The sequence below is a fragment of the Triturus cristatus genome, chromosome 5_1 (genome assembly GCF_964204655.1).
Source record: "Triturus cristatus chromosome 5_1, aTriCri1.1, whole genome shotgun sequence".
In the NCBI taxonomy this organism is placed as follows: Eukaryota; Metazoa; Chordata; class Amphibia; order Caudata; family Salamandridae; genus Triturus; species Triturus cristatus.
In genome coordinates this window covers 404,421,277-404,445,777 of record NC_140587.1, presented here as the reverse complement: position 1 = coordinate 404,445,777, position 24,501 = coordinate 404,421,277, and the positions used below count along the sequence as shown (strand labels likewise).

Below are 24,501 nucleotides of genomic sequence, written 5' to 3'. Positions count from 1 at the left end.
TCCAGCATTCTACAAATCACCAAACAACTCCTTTGGAGTAAAGGAATAACTCCCTTGTAGACCGAAAGCACCGTACTCGCAGTTCGGATTATCGACTCCCTACCTCCCGACGACTCCGCAGCAGCACCCGAACCAAAAGAGGTACATCAGCTCTGAACAGTCAGATGTGTCTCCCCAAGTTTGAAGACACCAGGACCTACCAGAGTTGTGCAGCACCAATACCCGGGGTACGGCACCCCCTTCAGCATACAGCGAGACCAAGAAACCATTCCAGTCTCCAACTGCCCAGGAAGCTAGCACCGTCGAGGGATGTCGACATCAGAGACACTTCGTGAGTGGCCCAGCTGTCTATGAATCACCTCTCCAAGTTGCCTGCTCCTGACCACAAGGACATCTCGACGCACGACGGCTGGCTGACATATCTGCTATGCACCTGGCTCGACCGGCCCAGGGACGATGATCCAGCTGTGCTCTCATGGTCCCAGCGAACAGCTCTCGAGTGGGACCCCTCGGACTCACCTTGAAGCCATTTGTGTAGTGTGTTTTCAAGTGGCTTCCAGCTTTGTAGAGCATCTGCCACCATCAACCTCCGCATCCTGCTCCCTGCCGAATCCAGGATGTTCCCGAGAATCCTCTGGTGGAACACTGGTCCTGGCCTAGCTGTTTACTAAAATTCAGAAGCTGAACCTGGAGTCAACTGTGTGATTTTCTATAAATTTTTCTGTTTTCGCCCATTGATTTCAATAGTGCGTACTTGTGCACAAAACTAATAAATTTTGCGAACTTTAAATTACCCATCTTAAAAAGTACTTACTATAGATCGAAGTTCTTGGTCTCAAAAGTTATATAAAAATCGATGTTATTTCTGCAAACTGGTCTCGGATTTATTCTTGAGTGATTGTGTCATTTATTGCCTCTGTGAGTACAACAAATGATTAGCACTACCCTCTGCTTAGCCTAGCTTCTCGCCCACACTACTACAAATAGAGCGTTAGTATTAAATACTTTTGCCTCTGTATCCCAATCTGCACAGTGTACTTAACTTTAGTGCACTATATCGAGAGCCAGGGTCCTACACCCAGTCTTCGGGCCCACTATGCCTTGAGATCCTTCACCTCTATCGAAAGGCTTCTGGACTACAGGTCAACATGACCAAGTCACAGTTAGTACCAATTTATAGGAGATACGAGGGGACACTTGGTGCTCCACAATCTCAAGACGCCATCTCTCCTTCACGTATTTAGGTATTTATATCTATCTCCTCCCAGAAATGGCTTGGACTCAATTTTCAACCCCTTCATGCTGGTTTTGACAAGGGACCTGCAGAGGTGGAGTCAATTACCTCTAAACCCGTTGGGGTGGAAAGTTCTGTTTAAAATGATGCATCTCACACGCTTCCTGTATGTCCATGCATACTTCCCACACCCGATTACCAGAAGGTGGTTTCAGATAATGACATTGAGGTTCACTAACTTTTTCTGGGCGGGGTGGAATGCCATTGAGTGGCCTCTCATAATTCCAGGTATCTCAATACGACGGAGGATTGGGAATAACAGACCCCTAGGAATACTATCTTGCTGCATAGGTCGCAACGATAAATGGGTGGTGTAACGGGAATGGAATGATCCCACCTACCAGGCAGAGTTACACCTGTTGGGACTGGACAGTCTCTTGGGCCTACTCTATGGAGACCCAATCCCTCAAGCTCTTCCTGAATACACTCAGGTAATACTACTATGCTGGAAAGCGACACTTCACAATCACAAGCTCACTGGTTTTACACCTTTGTTGTGTGGCACGTGGTTACACCAGGTGTTGGGCCTGAAGAGATTGATGTCCTGGGATAGAATAGGGATCACCTACCTGGGGTCGTCTGACGTGGAGGTGCCCTGATATTGTTTAAAACCCTGAAGGAGCAATAAAAAACTTTCCCACACACAATTTTTTCAATATTTGTCCTATGCCATGTCCTATCTGTCCATGTGCCTACCGACACATAGATCCTGGAGTTTAACCCCCTTGAGGCAAAGCTCCTATTAGAGAACCTAAGTAAGAGAGCTGTCTCTAAGATTTACTTCTCACTGATTATTAATAACGTTCCACACCATGTGTTTGCTTTGCAACAGAAGTAGGAGGTAAGGGTGGGGGAGCTGGATGAAGATGACTGGTGCGAGGCGTGTCAGGCCAGTAGGGAACTGGCCATCCCCTCGCACTTTCGAATGGTCCATATGACTTACTTGACCCACGAGAGACTACGTCCAACTGGCGGAAGCCCACCCTGGCTTGCTTTGCTCAATGCTCCCTTATTGGAGGCTACTTTTTGCACATGACCTGGACCTATTCGGCTTTGAATCACTTCTGGGTCATAATAGGGAGTGAGCACTCTATGGTCATAGGCCGATGTATAGACCTTAGCCCCAGTTCTACCTTGCTGGGCCTGTTGGAGGGTTGAGATTGGGGAGGGCATTCATCAGAGTGGCTACCTTGGTGGCCAAGAGAGTCTGCAGCTGGAATTCACCAGAAAACCCCTACACTGACTATGTGGGGGAGGGGTTTCGATTGGTGTGCCCACAAGGAGCAAAACATATGGGGAAACAGGGTGCCCCGGAAGCACAACAAGATTTGGGTAAGTGGTGGACGCATCATGGACTAGATGTAGGCTCTTAATAATACTGTGTTTGCAAAGAGTGTGTTTAATGCTGGGTAGTGTGGTTTTCCTCTACTGTATGTTACTACTGTTGAAAAGCAATAAAAATGTGGTTATTGAAAATTATATCCAACAAACTAACAAGAAAATACATATTTAAGTTACTTTGCAGCAAAAATTCAATCCACAACCCACAGTTGCTAATACAGGATGTGCCTCATACCTTGCCTCTTACTGATCCTAATGTCACCAACTGAACCCTCAATGAATTTGGTCCTAGTCCCTTTTCCAGGCCGTCTTGAAGGAAATCCAGTGTCTGAAACAGAACAAGTAAAATAAACTTGAATGTGAATACCCAAGCACAGATTCTCTAGGAATAGTTAAATAATTTCGTTATAAACAGGATATTACATATTTTAATAAAAGTACATAAGAGTACCTAAGAAAAGCAGTTGCTACAAAACTATGTACAGCTCTTCATTGAACAGACTTAAAGGAAAGTCCAGAGCTAGCAGACAAAAAGGCACTAAAAAGGAAAGGATTGAATGATTTTCTTTAACAGAGTTGTATTCACGTCTGCTGAAAATAGTTTTCTTCTCATGAGTTGCTTTGTTGGAGGCAGGTCATACCCAGCTCTAATGTTGGGAGCAACTTTCTGTAATGGGCTATAAATGTCTTGGCGAATTGCTGTTTTGCTCACGCAACATTTTATAACTTTTTCCACAAACAACTGTCCAATTTTAGAAGTTCAGACTTAGATCAGTGCTTGCTCAACTCAGACATTGTACACCAACTCGAGGAATGAGATTCATATTCATCAAGCTTATTACTGCCCTCTTGTAGAAAAGTGGTTTTCTGTTGCAGTTAACACCCCCCCCCCCCCCCCCCCACACACTATTTGCCAGAACTCTGATGCACTTTGACTTCATGTGCCCGGGGTTCCTGCCAACAAGGTTCCCAGGGACCCTGTTCTTTCCCAAAACTGTCCCTTTGTACTCCAATTAATACCTCTCTGGCAAAATGTAAGTCCCTTGCAACGGGTACCATAGGAATCAAGGGCACTGTGACCAGGGAGGGCCTCTAAGGGCTGCAGCACATTTTGTGCCACCCTTATAGGTCCTGTACCTTCACACACACACACACACACACACACACACACACACACACACACACACACACACACACACACACACACACACACACACACACACACACACCTGAGTGTTCTGGTGCTGGGAAAACATGAAGAGTCAGCTTGGCACACAATCCTGTGTGCCATGCCTGCAACCCACTGCCTATGGTATAGTTAAGATACCCCTCTAGCTGGGTGCACTTTATCAATGGACATGGTTGCATAAGCACTGTACCCCTACAGTGTAAGTCCATTCTTAGACATTCTAAGTGCAGTAAAGCCATAAAGAGTATATGGTCTAGGAGTTTGTCATTACGAACTCCACAGCACCATAATGGTTTTACTGAATTCTGGTAAGTTTGGCAGCAAGCTTCTCAGTATAATATACCCAAAAGGAAACCATTATGGGATCTATTATAACAATGTAGGAAGCTGGCTCTGTATACTATACCAAAGTGAGCTATAGTGTGCACAGAGTGCAGTGGAGCCCCCAAAGGTAGGCAGAGAAAAAAGTAGATGGCACCTTACTCTCTATTTGTGGTAGTGTGTGTGAGAAAGTGCCCTCTTTCTTACATGGTATGCCCCCACTTTTTGCTGAATTGCTGATGTTCTTTGACTGAGTGTGCCCTAGGCTCCTGCTAATCAGGTACCCAGGGCCTCTGTTCCTTCCCTAAAACTGAATTGAAGCCTAAACCCAATTGGCATCTCTAGCCACATGTCAGCCTCTGGTAAATGGTACCATAGGTACCCATGGCACTGTGCCCAGAGAAGACCCCTAAGTGCTGCAGCACTTATTGTGCCACCCTTAGAGGCCGTGTACCCTGACACACACACACTGCCTTTGCAGGCTGCGTGTCTTGGTGCAGAACAAAGTGAAGAGTCGTCATGGCACACATCCCTGTGTACCATGCCCACAAACCACTATCCTGGCATACATCAGTCACCCCTCTAGCTGGGTGCCCTATGACAGTAGTGAGGGTGCAGGTGCATGAGCCCTGTACCCCTACAGTGCCCAAGTCCATTCCTGGGCACTGTAAGTGCAGTGCTGCCATTAAGAGTATATGGTGCTGGAAGTTTGTCATTACGAACTCCACAACACCATAATGGCTACACTGAAAACCGGGAAGTTTGGTATCAAACTTCTCAGCACATTAAACCCACACTGATGCCAGTGTGGGCTTTAATGTAAAATGCACAACAGAGGGCATCTTAGAGATGCCCCCTGAAACTCTACCAACTCCTAGTGACCTGACTGAGAGGCTGCCACTAACAGACTTGTTTCTGGACCCCTGGGTCGAGAGCCTGCTGCTCTCAGGGGCCTGACAAAATGCACATTCTAGGATGAGGAGCCCAGCCTCCTCCCCCAGGATGGGCAGGGTTCACAAGAGGGGAAGCTTCAAAGGCATGCCGCCTTTGTGAGCCTCCCCAGACCATTTGCTGCTTTCAGCAACTGGTCCCCACTGGTTCTACCCCCCACTTTGGGCGGGAAAGCCTGCAGGTAAAGAGATGTGCCCACCTCTGCCAACTTCACCCCTCAGGTGGGGAAGGCGAGGTGAAGCACAACTCCGAGTCCCCGCCATCTTGAGGATGGGGGGACCTAGCCAACCAGGGGCAGGCTCCTGCCCCCCTCCCACTGGCGGGTGGCACGATAGGGGGTTGTACCCACCCCAGGGAAGGGACCACTGTTCCCTAGAATGTGCGTGGGTGTGCGCGCGCACTGAAGTATCCCCGAGCGCGCAGTGTTCCAATTGTAGCACGCACACACACAACACAGCCTGTAAGTCCGTTCGAGCTGCCGCTTTTAAAACAGAAGCAGCGTGAAAAACGGTAATTTCCTGGTTGGCAGAGGCAGAGCTTGAGACGATGGTGGAGAGGACACAGCTGAGCGTCAGGAAAGTGTCTTCTGACTTGTGCCCTGTATGGTTATGGAGGGCTCAGGTTTACGAGCAATTGGTGCCTGCACATGCTGCATTTTTTTCTTAATTGTGCACGCCAGCGGGGCAGTTTGTGGGCCTTTGTGAAAGTATTCATGTTAATTGCTGCGTCGTCTTGCGTTGCAATTAACATGAATACTTTCACAAAGGCCCACAAACTGCCCTGCTGGCGTGCACTATTAGGAAAAGGAATGTGGTAATCTAAAGCGTGACATGTTCTTTCAGATGATTCTGAAAGAACACGTCGTGTTTGACTCTGCATTCCTTTGCTAGTAGTGGGCATCTGCGGGGCTGAATGTGGGCCTTTGAAATAGTTTTCATGCTAATTGCGGTGCACACGGGCGCTGCAATTAACAAGAATACTATCTCAAGGCCCACATTCAGCCCGCACTATTAGCAAAACGAATGCAGGGTCAAACAACTTGGGCTTTCAGAATCACGTTGTGTTTGGCCCTGCATTTCTTTTGTTAAAAGTGCGTGGCTGAATGTGGGCCTTTGAGATACTATTCTTGTTAATTGTAGTGCACACCAGCGCTGCAATTAACATGAATATCTCAAAGGCAAAAACAACAGTTGATGGACAGAATGCAGAACAATGTCATACATTCACCCTAGTACAGAGATCTGGGCCTAAATCCATCGTTTATTTGCTCACCATACCGTTCCAGTTTGAACCCAGCCATATGCAAATGAGTCTTCACCCTGTGCCTCATGGGAACAGTCCAGCCCTAACTGCCAAGCCAGGTCCTCCATGGACTGGAAACAAGCATCCTAGGACTGGTTTCGGGGTTTCACCCCTCTTCAGCCAGGATAGCTTGATTCCAGTGGCATGGAGAGCACGGGACCCACGATCAGTGATCTTGTATAGACTCCCAACATTTTCCCACCCTATGAACAGTGCTCGAGTTGAGGATCTTTAGTAAAATCTTACAGAACCATTGTTGGGAGTCCTATGCTTTTATAAACCCGAAGTGTACTTGCCTGTGTAACCAATTCTTTTCATGCCGTGTGTATCTAAATTGAACACCTGTCTTTAGACCCTTCATGTGGTGATACAGGTGTGGAAATGCACCATCCTTTCACTTTAAGCAAAAATTTGGAATGATATTTGGAGCTGCACTCACGCGCGGTCTGGTTCTCGGCGCACATAGCCTGGGCTGCAGTGCACAGAGACCTTACACTGCTGGGAACATTGGAAGGGACCCATTGGTCACTGCCCTTACCTACCTATAACGCCCCTAAATCTAGTGTTTAGGGGGTCCCCTGAACCTTGCTTCCTGAGATCCAGACAAAAAGCAAGCAAGAAGATAAGAAGGACTGAAGAGCCATGCAGAGCTAAGAGTACGATACCCACTGACTTGGCCCCAGCCCTACCGGCCTGTCTCCCGCTCGAACGTGCTCCTGCGAAATCCCGATGTCTCCTGCAGCCAGCAACCTCAAGAAACCCGGAGGACCTGCCTACCTTCACTTCTAAAGGCTGCATCTCCCTTGAACACTGGTTTTGTTCAAACTGCAGCTTCTGGCACCAGCCAGAGACAGCGAATCCAGCACACTGCACCCGCCGAACCCGGCCCAAGCTTGAGTGGAAAAACACCACGAGGTGGTCACCCCGGTGATCCTGACCCAAGATCCGGCGAACCTGACCCGAGATCCGGCAACCCCTGACCTGCCTCAAACCTCCAACCGACGCCTGCAGCCTAAATCCAGAAGGCCCCCTAACCGCGAACAGGAGCTAGTAAGAAGATCCGGCCCCAAAAGGCCCCACTGCACCAGACGCCCCATAGCCTTGAGTGCCCAAACCGATGGTCCCTAACCAACCCTTAACTTCCCAACTCACCTCTCCAAGTGGTGGTCGCACCCAGAAGTCCTTCGTCTACCTGCATGCAGTGCTTTTGCAAACCGGAGTTTCTCCATAGAAAACAGGGCGCCCGACGTTGAAACCGCACTCTGCAACCCAGTGCCGCTGAGGGTGCACCTTTTGTGCTACTTTGTTTCCCCATTTGCCCTGACCTTAACCCTAGGAGCTTTGCTCCCACAACCCAGTGGCCTGCTGGCCTGCAGCCACCAACGGGAGGCCCCCTATCCCCCATTTGGATAACACTGGGCCTCAACACTCTGCACCCGGCCCCCTAGTGCTGCTGAGGGTGCAACAACAGTGCATCACTGACGTGGGGGACCCCTGAGTCTAACCCCAGAACCTTAACTCAAACAGTCGATTACTTACCTGTGAACAGTTAACTTGTTTTTCCTCCATAGGATAACATTGACAATTTTCTTCCAAAAAGTATCCAAGTGTGGATCTTTGAAATTTAAAAATATTCTTTAAAAATCGCACAAACAACCAAAACGTATTTACTTACCTGGTTTACAGGAAATATCCCAGTGCTGAATCCAGGTATCCAGCAGTGAATAAGAAAAGGAAGGTACAAAGTAACTTACCTGTAATTTACTGAAAAAGCCTATTCATTTCAATGCACTGTTTTTCTTCCAAAAAACAACAACTGTTGAGTTTTGACGATATATCCGTAAGAAACCGTTAGATTCCTTACCTTAGAATATCCCCAGGCGTCAGGCTGGATTTAGAAAGATTTTTCGTCAGCAGTACCCTTGAGCGTCGGTAGGCAGCGTCTGCGGTTCCGCGTCCGTTGTCGGCGTCGTGATCGCCGGGATGACGTTGGAGTACTTTGACACCGCCCTTGTGCGCTGACGTCAGTTCTGTACATAGCTTTACGCGCCAGGAATGCAGAGTCATGCAAGAAACCGACACTGGTGCCGTGAAACTAGGGCCCTGAAAGGGATGACCTTAACCCTAGATATCGGTTCGCAGAACGGGGAGGATGGGTGGGTCGGTAAGGAATCTAACTAACTAATGTTTCTTACAGATATATCGTTACCGAAGGTAATTAACTTGTTCACCTGAAAGAAACACGTTAGTTAGATTCCTTACCTTAGAAAAGATACCCCAGCAATACCAACCCCGGTGGTGGGTCTACGAACCAAGATCACACCAGGAAGTCCTGGAGAACGGAACGGCCAAAGAAGCCGTCTCTCCGGACTTGGCTGTCCAGGCAGTAATGCTTGGCAAACGTGTGCAGCGAGGCCCACGTTGCTGCATGACAAATGTCTTGCAGAGGGACTCCCCGTCCCAAGGGAGTAGTAGCCGCTGTGGCCCGAGTGGAATGGGCCCTCAGGTCCAGAGGAGGATCCTTCTTAGCCAAGGAATAATAGGCCTTAATGCACAAAACGACCCACGATAGATGGTCTGCTTGTTCACTGCCCGCCCCTTTCTTTGCGGCCACGTAGCCAACAAAGAGTTGGTCGTCCACCCGGAACTGTTTTGTGCGGTCCAGACAGAAGGAGAGCACACGTTTTGGGTCCCGACGGTGGAGCATCTCTTCCTCTTTCGAGGGGTGCAGAGGCGGAAAGAAGGTGGGCAAGGTAATGGACTGCCCGATGTTAAAGACAGTAACCACCTTAGGAAGAAAAGAAGGACGAGTCCTCAGAACAACCTTGTCCAGATGGACAGAAAGGAAAGTAGGTTTAGATGAAAGGGCCCGGAGCTCACTCACTCTTCTGGCAGAGGTGATGGCAACCAGGAAAGCAGTCTTGAGAGTCCGAAGACGAAGAGGACAGTTATGCAGTGGCTCAAAGGGAGCGCACATCAGGTAAGTTAACACCAGATTCAAGTAACAATGAGGCATCACAAAGGGGACAAGAGAAACCATGTGAGGAATGACTTTTAAGAATCTATTTACAATAGTGGACTTGAAAAGAGAAGGCTGATCAGGAAGCCTTAACAAGGCAGAAACAGCTGAAAGGTATCCCTAGAGGGTGCCCAGAGCAGAGCCCTGCTGGGCCAGGGAAAGAAGAAAGAGGAGAACCTCAGAAAGAGGGGCGGAAAGGGGATCCACAGCCTTTGCTGTGCACCATGCCACAAATGTGTTCCACCTGCAGGCGTATACTGTTTTAGTGGAGGGATGCCTGGCTGCCAGAATGATATCACAGACTTCAGGAGGCAAGTCAAATGGCATCAACTGCCACCGCTCAATCGCCACGCATGGAGGTGGAGGCTGGACAGGTTCGGGTGGAGGACCGTCTCCTGCTGCTGCGACAGAAGGTCCTCCTGAAGAGGCAGTCGAATCGGGGGATCGATTGACAGACCGAGTAGCTCGGGATACCAGTATCTTCGTGCCCAATCCAGAGCCACAAGGATGACTTGGGCCCGGTCACGCCTGATCTTCTTCAGCACTCTGGGCAGAAGTGGTATAGGCGGAAAGGCGTATAACAGACCGCAACTCCACCCTCGACCAAAAGCATCTCCGAGAGAGTGCCGCCTTGGAAATTCCAACACGCAGAACTGATGACATTGCACATTCTCTTCGGTGGCGAATAGATCGAACCAAGGCTCTCCCCATTGCCGAAAGAGGCCCTGCGCCACGTCCGAGTTCAGACGCCATTCGTGATCCATCATGCACCGGTGGCTGAGTTAGTCTGCCCAGGCGTTCAGAGAACCAGCCAGGTGTTGAACCACCAGGGTGATGCCCTGATGTTCCAGCCATGTCCAGAGGCGCAGAGCCTCCTGACAAAGGGTCCACGACCCCACCCCGCCCTGTTTGTTGCAATACCACATGGCGGTGGTGTTGTCCATGAACACCTGCACTACACTTCCCCGGACAGAGGGAAGGAATGCCTTGAGTGCACGCCGGATCGCCCGCAGCTCCAACAGGTTGATATGGAGCCGGGACTCCGCCGGAGACCAGAGGCCTCTGATCTCCGCCTCTCCCATGTGGCCCCCCCATCCCAGGAGGGACGCATCCGTCACCACTGTGTGCTCCGGTTGGGGTAGGGAGAGGGATATGCCACTGACGCAATCGCGGTCCGTGAGCCACCACTGCAACTGTCTTGCAGTGCCCTCCGAGATCAGGAACGTGGTCGGACAGGTTTCCCTGATGTTGCGCCCACTGGAACTTCAGGTCCCACTGCAGAGCCCGCATCCGCCACCTGGCGTGATGTACCAGCAGGATGCAGGAGGCCATCAGACCCAGCAGTCTTAAGGTCAACCTGACCAAAGCTCAGGGTAAAGGCTGAAAGATCGGAATCAGAGCCTGAATATCCCGAACCTGCTGTTCGGGAGGATAGACCCGAAACTGCGTGGAGTCCAGAACCGCTCCGATGAAGAGGAGCTGCTGGGAGGGACTCAGATGTGACTTTGGCATGTTGATGGAGAACCTCAGCGAATGCAGGAGGTCAGCCGTAGTCTGGAGGTGGGGGACGACTGCCCGGAGCGAGCCCGCCTTCAACAACCAGTCGTTGAGATAGGGGAAGACTGGAACCCCTAATCTGCGCAGATGAGCTACGACCACCGCCATCACTTTCGTGAACACCGGAGGGGCACTGGTGAGGCCGAAGAGGAGCACGGTAAACTGAAAGTGCTAGAGGCCTACCGTGAACCGCAGGTAACGCTGTTGGCCGGCAGGACGAGGATGTGGAAATAAGCGTCCTGCAGGTCCAACGCTACCATCCAGGGTCTAGGGCAGCCAGAACCTGAGCTAAAGCCAGCATCTTGAACTTCTCCTTCCCAAGGAAGGCGTTGATGCTCCTGAGGTCCAAGATAGAGCGTAGGCCCCCTTTGCCCTTCTTGGAAACCAGAAAGTAGTGAGAGTAACAACCCCGACCTACTTCTGGGCCAGGAACGCGCTCGATGGGCCCCCTTGGCCAAGAGGGCCGTAACTTCCTCCTGCAGAAGTTGCAAGTGATCCCCCGACATGCGGTGGCACTGCGGTGGCATGGCTGGAGGGGTCGCCTCGGAGGGGAGGGAGTAGCCCCTTCGGACGATTTGCAGAACCCACCTGTCAGAAGTGATGGTACGCCAGTGGAGCAGGTGATGGCGAACTCTGCCTCCCACTGGCATGGAATGGGCCTGAAAGCTCGGACTTGGAAGGCTTTGAGGCAGATGCTGCAGGAGCAGATGTGGACTAACCGGCTCTGTCACCCTGCTCCGCCACGGCGGAATCCACATCCGCAACCGCGTTGAGGCTGGTCCTGCGGCCTGAGGCTGGACGAACGTGCGGGGGCGCCCCTTCCTTGGCCACAAAAAGGAAAAAAAAGCAGAAGTTTCCTGGCGCTGGGCTGAGAGGCCCACGGACTTGCCCGTAGCCCTTCAGTCCTTAAAGCACTCCAGCGCAGTATCCGCTTTGTCGCCAAAAAGGTGACTACCATCAAAAGGGCATGTCCATGAGGGTGCTCTGGACATCCCCTGAAAAGTACGTGGACCTCAGCGAGGCATGACGACGAATCGCCACCGTCATTGAAATCGCTCTATTCTGCGAGTCCGTGGTGTCAAGTCCACATCGAATGGAGTGCCGTGCTGCATCACGCCCCTCAGCAAGAGCCTGGGCGAGCCGTGTCCTGGCCTCCTCTGGACACTGGGGCAGCACGTCCGCCACCGTATCCCACAAAGAGTGGGTGTAACGGTCCAAAAGGCACGTGGAATTAAGGGACCTCAACCCCAGACTGAGGGAGGAAAACAGTTTCTTGCCAAACTGCTCCAACCTTTTGGATTCCCGATCCGGAGGTGCGAATGGGAAGGCGGTTTGGGACGTGGAGGCCTGGATGACCAGACTCTCAGGGGTGGGGTGTACGGACAAAGCTGGGGTCGTCCGGAGCTGGCCGGAGGCGCCGGGCCACGTTCCGATCCACAGGAGAGACTGTGGAAGGCTTGGACCAAGTGCCCACCAGAACGTCGGTGAGGGCCTCATTGAAATGCAGGAGAGGCTCCGAAGAGCTTACAGGCGGTTGAAGCACCTCAGTGAGGAGGTTAGTCCTCACAGCCACTGCAGGGAGCTCCAGGTGTAAGGCCTGGGCCACCCTGCGCAACACCACAGCATAAGTCGCACCCTCCTCCGTAGCCACGGAAGGAGGAGAGATGAAACCAGTGTCAGGCGAAGTGTCTAGACCACTGGCATCCCCCAGCTCGTCTACCCAGTCCTGACTTAACTAGCACTGCTGTGCCAGAGGGTCCTCAGACCCCTCCCAGTCCCCTCCTGGTAAACAGGCAGAAAGAACGGAGCCGGGTCATAGATGAAATGCTCACCCATCGATGCCGGAGACAGCGCCGAACGGCGCCACTCCGACGCCGGACCCGGGCTGAAAATAGGGACGGTGTCGTCCGAGGACGGAGCCGGGAGCAACACCATGGGGGCTGGCGCCGCCGGAGGAGTCGTGAGGTCAACCGGGATCCAGGCCTGCATCCCACGGGGACCTGCGGCGTCGGGACTGAAGTCGACGACTGCACCGAAGCCGCTGGCTCGCTAGGGCCCCCAGTCGGACCTGCGGGGCCCAGAGGCGAGGCCTCGACAGCGGAGCAAGACTCCGCATGGCCAAGAGGAAGTCCCGAATCTCGCCTGGAGTCGCATGAGGCCCAAGGACTGGAGGGTATGGGGCCGGAGGCGACTCCTGCGGCTCCGGCGGAGCTACGCAGGTGGTGCCACCTGAACCCTCGGCCTAGTCGCGTGACCAGCGAGAGGAGTCAGAAGAGCGATGACGCTTCTTCGACTTCTTTTTACCATGCCTCGACTTACCTGAATGCGAGGACATGGATCCCAACGAGCGGTGAGGACTTCGGCTCCGCGACCGGTCCCTCGACCTCCTCCTTGACTGGGACGTCGAGTAGCGCGGAGCCGACTGCCGGACCTCGAGGAGCTTGTGGGACCGCTCCTGCCTAGACTTCGAGGTCAAGGCCCGGCAGTCAGGGCACGACTTGTCATCGTGGTCGGCTCCAAGACAGTAGAGACACAGATGGTGGGGGTCGGTAACCGAAGTCAGTCAGCTTGAACCCGGGCATCCCTACCGGCACCAGGAGTCGAAGTCGACTCGAAAAAGATAGACAAAAATGTCAAAAAAGATAGTCAAAAAATTACTAAGGGTATGCTCTTCCCGGATCTGAGCTTACTGGCGCGAGAAAAAGAAGAACAGAACTGACGTCAGCGCGCAAGGGCGGCGTCGAAGTACTCCAACGACGTCATCCCGGCAATAACGACGACGGACGCGGAGTCGCAGACAACGCCTACCGACGCGCAATGGTACTGCTGATGAAAAATCATTCCGGATCCAGCCTGACGCCTGGGGATATTCTAAGGTAAGGAATCTTTAAAAACATGTGAATAACCAAAACGTAATTCTTACCCGTTTCCAAAAAATGTCCCAGTGCTGAATCTAGGTATCCAGCACTGAGTTAGAAAAGCAACGTAAAAAGTAACTTACCTGTAATTTACTGAAAAAGCCTATTCATTTCAATGTACTTTATTTGCTAAGTGTTGCAACCTACTGCATCCCCTGTAAATAAAACAAAGTACAAGTGCTATTGCATTTTCAAACTGTTCTATATTGTACGAAACTGGCTCTATATATACTGGACGAAAGTGTGAGTTACTTACCTTCGATAACGATGTATCTGGTAGAGACGATTCTAGCCGCAGATTCCTTCACGTAGAATTATCCCCAGGTGTGAGACTGGATCCGGAAACTTTTTGCCACAGCATCCCTGCGTGCCAGGGCGACACCTAGGAGTCGTCCGCGTAGTCAGTGAGGTCACATAAGCTCAACCCTGGCACACCTACGTCAGTTTTCTTCGGAGAACTTTTCCGCGCCACAACACGGAGCCACCAGGCAAACTGGTGGGAGCAGGGGAACAGTGTGAGAGAGTAGAAACAAAGAATGGAGACAAGTGACAAGGAGCGGAGCAACACTGCAGCCTCCAAAGGCAGAGGCGGAATAAAGAACAGAGCCCCGAGCAGTCACCCTGCCAGCATGTAAACCGCCTTCCCCCCTCCCCCGGAGACAGGGAACATATGTAAAGGCAGGACACCTGTAGCAGGCCTACAACCCCCAACCGGAAATAGGGAAGGGGAGCCAGCCCCAGAACAGACAGGACAACAACAACCCTGCAAGCCACCCCGGCACAGAGGACAACCATCCTCCAAGGAACAAGGGTAGGGCATAGCCAGGTGACCCCCAGAAGAGGACGGCAGAGGGGCAGGGACCCCCAGCAGCAAGAGGGAGGGAGGGCCGAGATTGAAGGTAAACCACCCCCCTTAAACATGGAGCAGCCCGAGTATCGGGGCACAGGAGCACCATAACCCAATCCTCCAGAGAACCAAGGGGAGGAACGATCAGCAACAAGATGGAGCAACCCGCCAAGAGCAAAGGAATGCACTCACAAGAGAAACAGCCCCCACCAAGAGGCGAGTGCCGAGACCAACTCACGGGTCCTCGCAGAACGGGAAGGAAGGGCGGGCCATGAAGGAATCTGCGGCTAGAATCGTCTCTACCAGATACATCGTTACCGAAGGTAAGTAACTCGTACATCTGATAGAGACTACTAGCCGCAGATTCCTTCACGTAGAATAGATACCCTAGCAATACCCACGGGGAAGGAGGGTCTGCAAAAGGACCCCCCCCAGCCATAACAGGTCAGAGGGTCACACAGGTGACCAGACCTGCGGACCGGGTAATAACACGGCCCCTCCGAGGCAAGAGGAGCCCCCCACAAGCAGAACACCACCTACCCCAGAGGGATGGGGGAAGAAGAAAAGGGGGGGGGGCTGCACACTCACGATAGAGGAACCAAGGGCCAGGCCAGAGAGCCAACATTGCCAAAGTCCCCACAAGGAGGACTCAGTGGCCAGAAAACACACTCCACCGCCAAGAGCGACCGTCCCAAGAAGGACCAGAACCACTTCAACTCCTTAACCACTGACGAGAAGGAGGAGGAGGAGGAGGAGGACGGACCCCGCCAGGAACCTTTGGATGGCGGAGTCAGCTGGGGCATGGAACAGGCTACCATTAAACGGGAGATCAAGGAGCCGCTCCCGAATATTTTTGGGAAGACGCCGTCCCAAAGCCAAGCATGGCAACTGAGAGCGACTGAGGAAGCCATGGCCCAGCCCAGCACCTCCGAGATGTCCAGAGCGGATTGAAGGATAAACACCGCTAGCTCCCGGCCATCCAACGCATGACGCCGTAAGTCCACCTGAACAGTCTCCTGAGAAGCTGCGGACCCCAAAGACTCAACCAAGTACCACAGACAAGGCCCTAGCCAGGACACCCAAGGTGTTCAGGGCCCGCTGGGCCGCGCTGGTCGAGGCAAACATGTTGCGCCCCTAAGAGACCAGCCAGAGTCAACAGTGGCGGCAGGGAGGGAAAGGCAGTCCGCAAAAGAGGACTGGCAGCAGAGGGATGGAGGGAAAGACACGCAGGAAAATAAGCAATCGGGTCACCCATGCACAGAATATCCCCAGCCGTGGACACCGCGTGAGCAATGGCCGCACCCGCCGCTGTAGGGCCCCGCGGCGGAGAAAGCAGCTCCTCTGTGGAAGATGGCTGCAGACTAAGGCGGCCGTCCCCCAAGCCAAGCGGAACGGGCAGGGGCCCAGACCTGGAAGGTAGGAGGAGCCGAGGAATGGGGGACCTGCCGCTCCTCCGGCGAACAACGCGGCATCAGAAACGGCGGGGAGCCACCCTTCGACGATGCCGGTGAAAAAGACACCACTCGGCGGCCAGTCTCCGGGGAGGACGACACCAATATGCAGGCAGCCTCCGGAGAAGAGGGAGCGTCCGAAGATGAATCTGCAACTCGACGCCTGTCAGGAGCCTTAGAGTCTGCCGCCTGACGCAGAGCGGTAACGCCAGCCTGCGCCGAAGACGACGCTGGATAGGGCTCCCCGAAGTCACACTGCACCAGGGACTGGAGCGGGGCCGGAGTGGCAGTGGACAAGGGGCAACGTCGGAATGGCGCCGACTCGACCTCCGCCGAGGCAGCCGCCTGCGTGGAGGGACGAGAAGGACCAGGGGAGTGACACGAAGACCTCTGCCAGCCTCAGCCAAGTATACGTCAGAGGTGGTCCGGCGAGCCATGCGGCGCCGCCAGGGCCGACCCAACCTCCGACTCGCCCTCAGACGAGGCAGCCGCCTGCATGGAGGGACGAGAAAGTCCCAGAAGAGGGCGAGGGGTTCGCGCCCAGCCTCGACCCGGAGCGGGATGAGGAGAGTCCACCGACCTCTGTGGCGCTGCCCAGTCCAGCAGCTGCCGGCGCGGTAGCGGCGTCACCTTGGCCTTAGAAACCTTGTCAAGGGCCCAAGAGGGGCTTGGGGATGCGACCCGAGCCCCGGCGACCCCACGCGACACCACAGGGACTCCTGCGGGAGTTTGCGGCGAGGCAGAGATGCGGTGTTGACAAGGAGGGACCCCAGAGGAGCCGCACTCCAACAGTACCACATCCTCCAAGTCTGGATCCGACCCAGTCAGCGCCGGAGCCACCGGTGGTGCCGCGGATGGCCCCGCGCAAGGCAAGGGAACCGCTGACGCCCCAGGAGGGGAAGGAGGAGGAGGAGAAGCCAGCGAGGCCTGCAAAGCCGCCGCGTACGTCTCCATCTGGACTCTCGACGCTCCATCACCGGGAAACGGTGGACAGGAGGACAGGCGGGGTTGCATCACCCGCGGAGAGTCCACGCCCCCGGCAGGCCGAAACCCGGCCCCCGGGGACAAACTGCGACACTTACCCACTGGTGAGCGACGCTCTCGTGACATCAGGGAACGGCGAGGACGACGACCACGGCCGTATCTGAAGCCGTCTGCCGAGACTGATCGAGGGAAGGAGGTCGACCTGGAGAGCCGCGCTGAGAGAAGTTTCATTCGGCACTCCCGCCGCAACTTCGGCTTCGACTGTTAGCACGCCTCACAATCCGTGGTGCCGTGATCCTCCCCCAAACACCACATACAAATGCAATGAGGGTCCGTCGCTGACATAAGACGCCCACACAACGTTTAAGCTTTGAAGCTCGAAGGCATTCGCACACTGTTCCACCAAGAGAAGGACAATGATTTAGAAAAAAGGGCCCGAAACAGGCCCGTAGCAAGACCGGATACGCGTTGCACACGGAAAAGGAAAAAACAGACGTAGGCGCGATGGGGTGGGGCTTATGTGACCTCGCTGACATCACGTACGCAGACGACACCTAGGCGGAGTCGCGTGGCGTCGTGCCGCCCCCTGGCGCGCAGGGATGCCGTGGCAAAAAGTTTCCAGAACCAGTCCCACGCCTGGGGATAATTTTACGTGAAGGAATCTGCGGCTAATAGTCTTGATCAGATGTGACGTACAGTGTGTATAGAGTCCAAGAGTCCCCATAGGTAGGCAGAGGTTCAAGTTAGATAGAAACTTACTCTGTAATAGTGGTAGCTTGGTCGAGCAGTAAGGCAGTATCAGAGGACATTGTTAAGCATTTGATGTACACACTCAGTCAGCAAATGAATTCACACACTCAAGAACTGAACTCTAGGCCAATTGTGTTTGTATAAAAATATACTGTTTATTTTTAGAACCAAGCAAGCCTGGTACAGGGAAGCATTAAATACTTTTCAGTAATAAGTTACTGGATATAGAACAGTTTGAAAATGCAATAGAAATTGTACTTTGTTTGATTTACAGGGGATGCAGTAGGTTGCAACACTTAGCAAATACAGTACATTGAAATGAATAGACTTTTTCAATAAATTGCAGGTAAGTTACTTTTTACGTTACTTTTCTAACTCAGTGCTGGATACCTAGATTCAGCACTGGGACATTTCCTAGAAACAGGTAAGTAATTACATTTTGGTTATTCGCATGATTTTTAAAGAATATTTTCAGATTTCAAAACTCCACACTTAGTAACGTTTTGGCGCAGTACATTGAAATGAATGGGCTTCTACAATAAATTGCAGGTACAATACTTTTCACGTTACTTTTCTTACTCAGTGCTGGATACTTAATATTCAAAAACACACAATTGATAGATGGAATGCAGAACAAATCAAAACATTCACCTCCAGTCAAGAGACCTGGGTTAAATCCATCATTCTTGTGCTCACCATGCCACTCCAGTTTAGACCTGGCCATATGCAAATCAGTCTTGACCCTGTGCCTCATGGGAACAGTCCAGCCCAAACTGCCAGGCCAGGTCCTCCAAGGACCGGAAACAAGCATCCTAGGACCGGTTTCGGGGTTTCACCCCTCTTCAGCCAGGATAGCTTTTTCCAGTGGCACAGTGCGCCCAGAAATGGCTTGATTTGTTCTGCATTCCGTCCATCAATTGTGAGGTTGCTGGCTGCTGGAAACGCCAGGATTTTGCAGGAGCAGGTTCGAGAGGAGACAGGCATGTAGGGCTGTGGCCAAGTCAGTGGGCGTAGTCCTCTTGTTAGCTCTGCACAGCTCTTCGGTCCTTCTTATCTTTTCTTGTAGTTGCAGGATCTGACTTCTTGGTTCAGGGCTGCCCCCTAAATACTGTATTTAGGGGGCGTTTTAGGGGTCTTGAGGTCAGAAGCCAATGGGCTACTGACCTTAGGGTGACTACACCCTTGATGTGCTCACCCCACATGGGAGAGTGAGCACAATCCCTAGTCCTGATTGGGGAGTGCCTGTCATCTGCAAGATGGCGAGCACTGGAGAGTGAGCTTCACTTCACCTCCCCACCTGAGGGGTGGAGTTGGCAGAGGTAGGCACACCTCCTGGGCTGGCTAGTTTTTCCCCACCCGTCTTCCCGCCGAAAGGGAGGGGAGACAGGAAGTGGGCCTGCTCCTGATAGCAGGAGAGGCTGGGGGTCGATTACAAAGGCTGCCAGGCCTTTGAAGTTCCCCTGTCACAGATGGCTCTTCCTGGTCTGGGTGGGGTGTTAACACCTACGCCCAGGAAAGGCTTTGATTCTGGGCTCAGGTAGCGTAGGCTCCAACCTAGGGGTCCATAAACATGTCTCGTGGTGGCAGGCCGGTGTGTTCCAGTCAGGGAACCCACCAGAGGCTGGTCGTTTTTCAGGGGGAATCTCTGAGATGCCCTCTGTGTGCATTTTTCATTAAATCCCATACTGGCATCAGTGTGGGTTTAATGGGCTGAGAAGTTTGATGCCAAACTTCTCAGTTTTCAGTGTAGCCATTATGGTGCTGTGGAGTTTGTAATGACAAGCTTCCAGCACTATATACTCTTAATGGCAGCACTGCACTTACAATACCTAAGAATGGACTTCGACACTGTAGGGGTACAGGGCTCATGCACCTGTACCCTCACCACTAGCATAGGGCACCCAGCTAGAGGGATGACTGATCTATGACAGGGCTGTGGGTTGTAGGCATGGCACACAGGTATATGTGCCATATCGACTTATTACTTTGTTCTGCACCAAAAAACACAGCCTGCAAACGCAGTGTGTGTGTGTAAAGGTACAAGGCATCTTAGGGTGGAACAATAAGTGCTACAGCCCTTAGAGGTCTTGCCTGGTCACAGTGCCCTGGGTACCTGTGGTACCATTTACCAGGGGCTGACCTGTGGGCAGAGATGCCAATTGGGTTGGTTTTGGGGAAAGAACACAGGCCCTGGGAACCTGATAGGCAGGGACCCAGGGCACACAAAGAAAAAGTGTATCAGTAGTCTGGCAAAAAGTGGGGGGGGTTACTGCAACAGAGACCCACTTGCCTACGTATATCCCGTAACTTATTACTGAAAAGTATTTAATGCTTAGCTGTAAGAAAGTGGCTCCGTATATACTGTTCCCAAATAGGTACAGAGTCCACAGTCCCCAGAGGTTTGGCAGCGGCTAAAATTAGATATAACCTTACTCTCTAAAGTGGTAGCTTGGTCGAGCAGTAAGGCAGTATAAAGCATTTGTTGTACACACTCAGTCAGCAAATGGTCTCACACACTCAATAACTGAACTCTAGGCCAATGGTTTTGAATAAAAATATATAGTTTTATTTTAGAACCACCAATAGGTATCAAAATATACTTTCTCAGAATGAGATGCTTTAGATAAATACTTTTCAATAGGCAATAGACTTTTGAATGCAATAGTCACAGTTATTGCAATAGGCAACACAATTTCAAACACAATAATACATTGAGCTCAATGGGAATTTCTAGTTAAATGCATTTAGTTACTTTTTGGATTACTTCTCTTACCACAGGATCCTAGATTCAGTCCTGGGACAGTTCCTGTAAACAGTTGAGTAAAAACGTTTTGCTTATAGTAGTGATTTTTAAGGAATATTATTGTATTTTAAAAGTTGACAAACTTTTCCACATAGAATCACCAATGTTATCCTATGGGAGTGTTAGACCTGTCAGCCCTAGGGTGGTCTCCCCATTTATTTTTGATCGTGCCTCATTTTTTCCATCCTCATTTTTATGTTGGACTAGGTCTCCGGGCGCCTTTTCATTGCCAATCAGTGTTAAGGTGCAGGTGCTCCCTTCTCCCAAGATGGCTGCCACAGGCCCCTGCTACTGCAGAGTGGTCTTTATTAGTAGCACCCTAGCTGCCAGGAGCTGGCTGGAAGCCCACAACAATGTTGCGACACCAGCCCGCCTTTTTTGTCCCATAGGTAGAATGGGGAAGCTCCTGGAAAGTGCTGGAACCTTCTAGAAGGGAGGTGTGGTTTTTACTTTTGCCGCCTTGGCTAGAGGTCACCTGACCTAGGGATACATAAGTGAGGGAGGGAACTTTTTCCAGTTAGTTGGCCAGTTGGGGTGAAGCAGAGCTGGAGAATCCATGCCGGAGTTGTAGACAGTAGGGTCTAGTCAGGGACTTACGCCTCAGAGTGACAGGGCTTAGGTGCAGCCTCTTAAGTGAGTGAGGGATCCTGTGAAACCGACTGATCTTGCCCAGCAGGAGGAGGACCCAGGGAACCTCTGCCCAGCCTGACTAGGAAGGACCTAGTCGCCAACTCATACCCTACCCCCCAAGGAACAGAACCCCAAGGGCGCCAGTATCATCTGCACCGCAAAGACTGACTATTGAAACTACAGAAGCGAAATCCTGAAACTTCATGCCAAAGCTGAATATTGCAACTTCATGAAACGACTGATTGCCTGACTGCTGGAGATCGACCAGGTACCAGCGCTGTGTCTCCTGCGCTGCCAGACCTGACCTGGGACCCCCATGCGCGGTTCTGCTGTCGAGCGCGGAGCTGGCCGAGCTCCCGCTTAATTTGTGACCCCCCTGGTGCGACGACCCGCAGCGCGATCACCGCCGCGGCCCGTAGGCCTCAGGGACGTGTCAGTGCCAAGTCAGGGCCTGCGGAGAAGCCCGGGGCCCCGCCGCTGCCGTCGCAGCGTGAGAAGGAAGAGCGAGAGTCCGGGAGTGTCCCGCGCCGTTGCGCGCGTCTGACGAAGGGCCCGGAGCGGAACCGAGCGACGAGACCAAGGTAACCGCCGGGGGCTGGGAGGTAGCCCGGCCGTGTGGCGGCCTGAAACTCGCCCCCCCCCCTCCCCCCCCCCGGGAGTTGTGGGAAGGCCCGGTGCGCCCCCTGCCGAGTGGGAGCGACACCGCATGCAGAGACTGTGACTTTCCCCCCTCCGTGGGATTTCCCTCCGTATTTGTGAGTCTCCCCTCTGTGGGATTACCCTATCCTGGGATCTGCCGTTCGCAGGACTCACCAGCGCTCCATGCGTTCTATGTCTAAATAGCGCTGATCATTCCTGTGAGAAAGTGCCATCTTTCTTGCATGGTATGCCCCCACTTTTTGCTAAATTGCTGAATGTACTTCGATTAAGTGTACCCTGGGTTCCTGCCAATCAGGTGCCCAGGGCCTATGTTCCTTCCTTAAACCACACAAACTCCAAATTGGCAAACCCTAGCCACATGTCAGCCCCTAGTAAATGGTACCCTAGGTACCCAGGGCCTTGTGACCAGGGAAGGCCTCTAAGGGCTGCAGCACTCATTGTGCCACCCTCAGAGACCCTGTACCCTTACACACACACACTGCCCTTGCAGGCTGAGTGTCTGGGTGCAGGACAAAACAAAGAGTCGACATGGCACACATCACTGTGTACCATGCCCATCACCTACACTGCCAAGGCATATGTCAGCCACCCCTCTAGCTGGGTGCATTACGCCTATGGTGTGGGCGCAGGAGCCCTGTGCCCCTACAGTACCCGGGTCCATTCCTGGGCACTGTAAGTGCAGTGCTGTCATTTAAGAATACATGGTGCTGAGAGCTTGTCAAACACGAGCTCCACAGCACCATATTGGCAACACTGAAGCCTGGGAAGTTTGGTATCAAACTTCTCAGCACATTGAACCCACACTGATGCCAGTGTAGGATTTAATGTACTAAGCACCCCAGAGGGCATCTTAGAAGATGCCCCCTTACAGCTAACTTGCAATCCACGTCTGCTCTGAGGCTGCCCAGGCTGCCACACAGCAGACACGTTGCTGGACCCCTGGGTGGGAGAGCCCCTGCTCTCCCGGGCCTGCAACAATGCACATCCTGGGTGAGGTGAGAAATCTCCTCCCCCAGGATGAGCAAAGGGAAGCTTCAAAGGCATGCCGCCAGTTGGAGTTTCCCCAGGCCACTGCAACCCCCCACTCTGGCGGGAAGCTTGGCCGGAAACCCCATACAAGGACAGGGGATGTGCCAGCCTGCCCACCCCACCCCTCAGGTGGGGGAGGCGAGGTGAAGCACATCTCCGGGCTCTCGCCATCTTGAAGATGGGAGGCCCTACCCTATCAGGATTAGGCTACTGCCCCCCTCCCACAGGAGAGAGGCAGGATAGGGGGTGTACCCACCCCAGGACAAGGACCCATTGGTCCCTGGCCTCCACCTACCTGTAACGCCCCTAAATCTAGTATTTAGGGGCCCCCTGAACCTTCCTTCCGGAGATTCCAGATAGAAAAACGACAAGAAGAGCAAGAAGAACAAAGACCTGCCCTGCAGCTGCTAAAAAGAGAAGAAGACACCAACTGCTTTGGCCCCAGCCCTACCGGCCTGTCAACTCTCGAACCTGCACCAGCGCGGCATCCCACGTGGCCAGCAACCTCACCAACCCCGGAGGACCTGGCTACCTTTTAGCTCTAAGCCCCTGGGACTCCCACGAGTAGAGGCTCTACTCAAGAAACCTACTTGCTATCCCTGGCACCAGCCCGGGACCGCGGACCCAACACACTCTGCACCAGCCAAGCCTGGCCAGTGCCGGAGTGGACAAAGACCCAGAGGACGACCCCACGGCGACTGTGACCCAGAGTCCGGCACCCAAGGACCCCCCTCGACATCCCGGAAGAAGCCTGCAGCCTCAGAACCAAGTGCCACCCCAGCCGCGATCAACCAGAGGGTAAGATTCCCGACGTCAAAAGGCACCCCTGCACCCGGCGCCCTGCGACCCCCTGTGCCCAATCCCGGGGTACCCACCTAACCTACAACTACCCAACTTACCTCTCGAAGTGGTGGTGGCACCTGAAACATCCTCGTCCCCGAGCCTGCAGCCTCTTTCCAAACCGGAACATTCCCATTGATTTCCATTGAGCGCCCTAAGGCTCAAAAGCACCCTGCACCCAGCCGCCCGAGTGGCCCTGGCAGTGCCCTCTCTACACTAACCTACTTCCCCACTTGCCCTGAGTAAGTGACCAGGAGCCCAGCTCCCACAGCCGCGTGGCTTGCCAGACAGCAGCCACCAACCAAGGCCCCCCTATCCCTCATAGGATAACATTGGGCCCAACTCTCTCTGCACCCGGCCGTCCTGAAACCGCTGAGGGTGAACCAACTGTACCTACCTGACACTGGGGGACCCCTGAGTCCATGCCCGGAATTTCAACACTACCAGTCGAGTACTTACCCTTAAACCGCTAACTTCATTTTCCTCATAGGGTAACATTGACTGGCTTTTTCTTCAAAAATCTTCTAAGTGTGAACTTTTCAAAACTGCAAAAATTCACCAAAAATCAGCCAAGTGACAAAAACGAATTTACTCACCTGCTCCTAGGTGAGCTCC

General features: G+C 52.8%; 1 protein-coding gene across 15 annotated transcripts in view; it reads right to left on the bottom strand.

Moving 5' to 3' along the window:
• The window catches only part of UBR5 (ubiquitin protein ligase E3 component n-recognin 5), a 2,036,132-nt gene that overhangs the window by 1,297,040 nt on the left and 714,591 nt on the right, over nt 1–24,501 (bottom strand). For all 15 annotated transcript variants that reach the window (XM_085605144.1, XM_085605147.1, XM_085605145.1 and 12 more), the window contains one exon: nt 2,871–2,963. In XM_085605144.1, the coding sequence (XP_085461270.1) occupies nt 2,871–2,963 (93 nt within the window). The remainder of the gene's footprint in view (nt 1–2,870; nt 2,964–24,501) is intronic.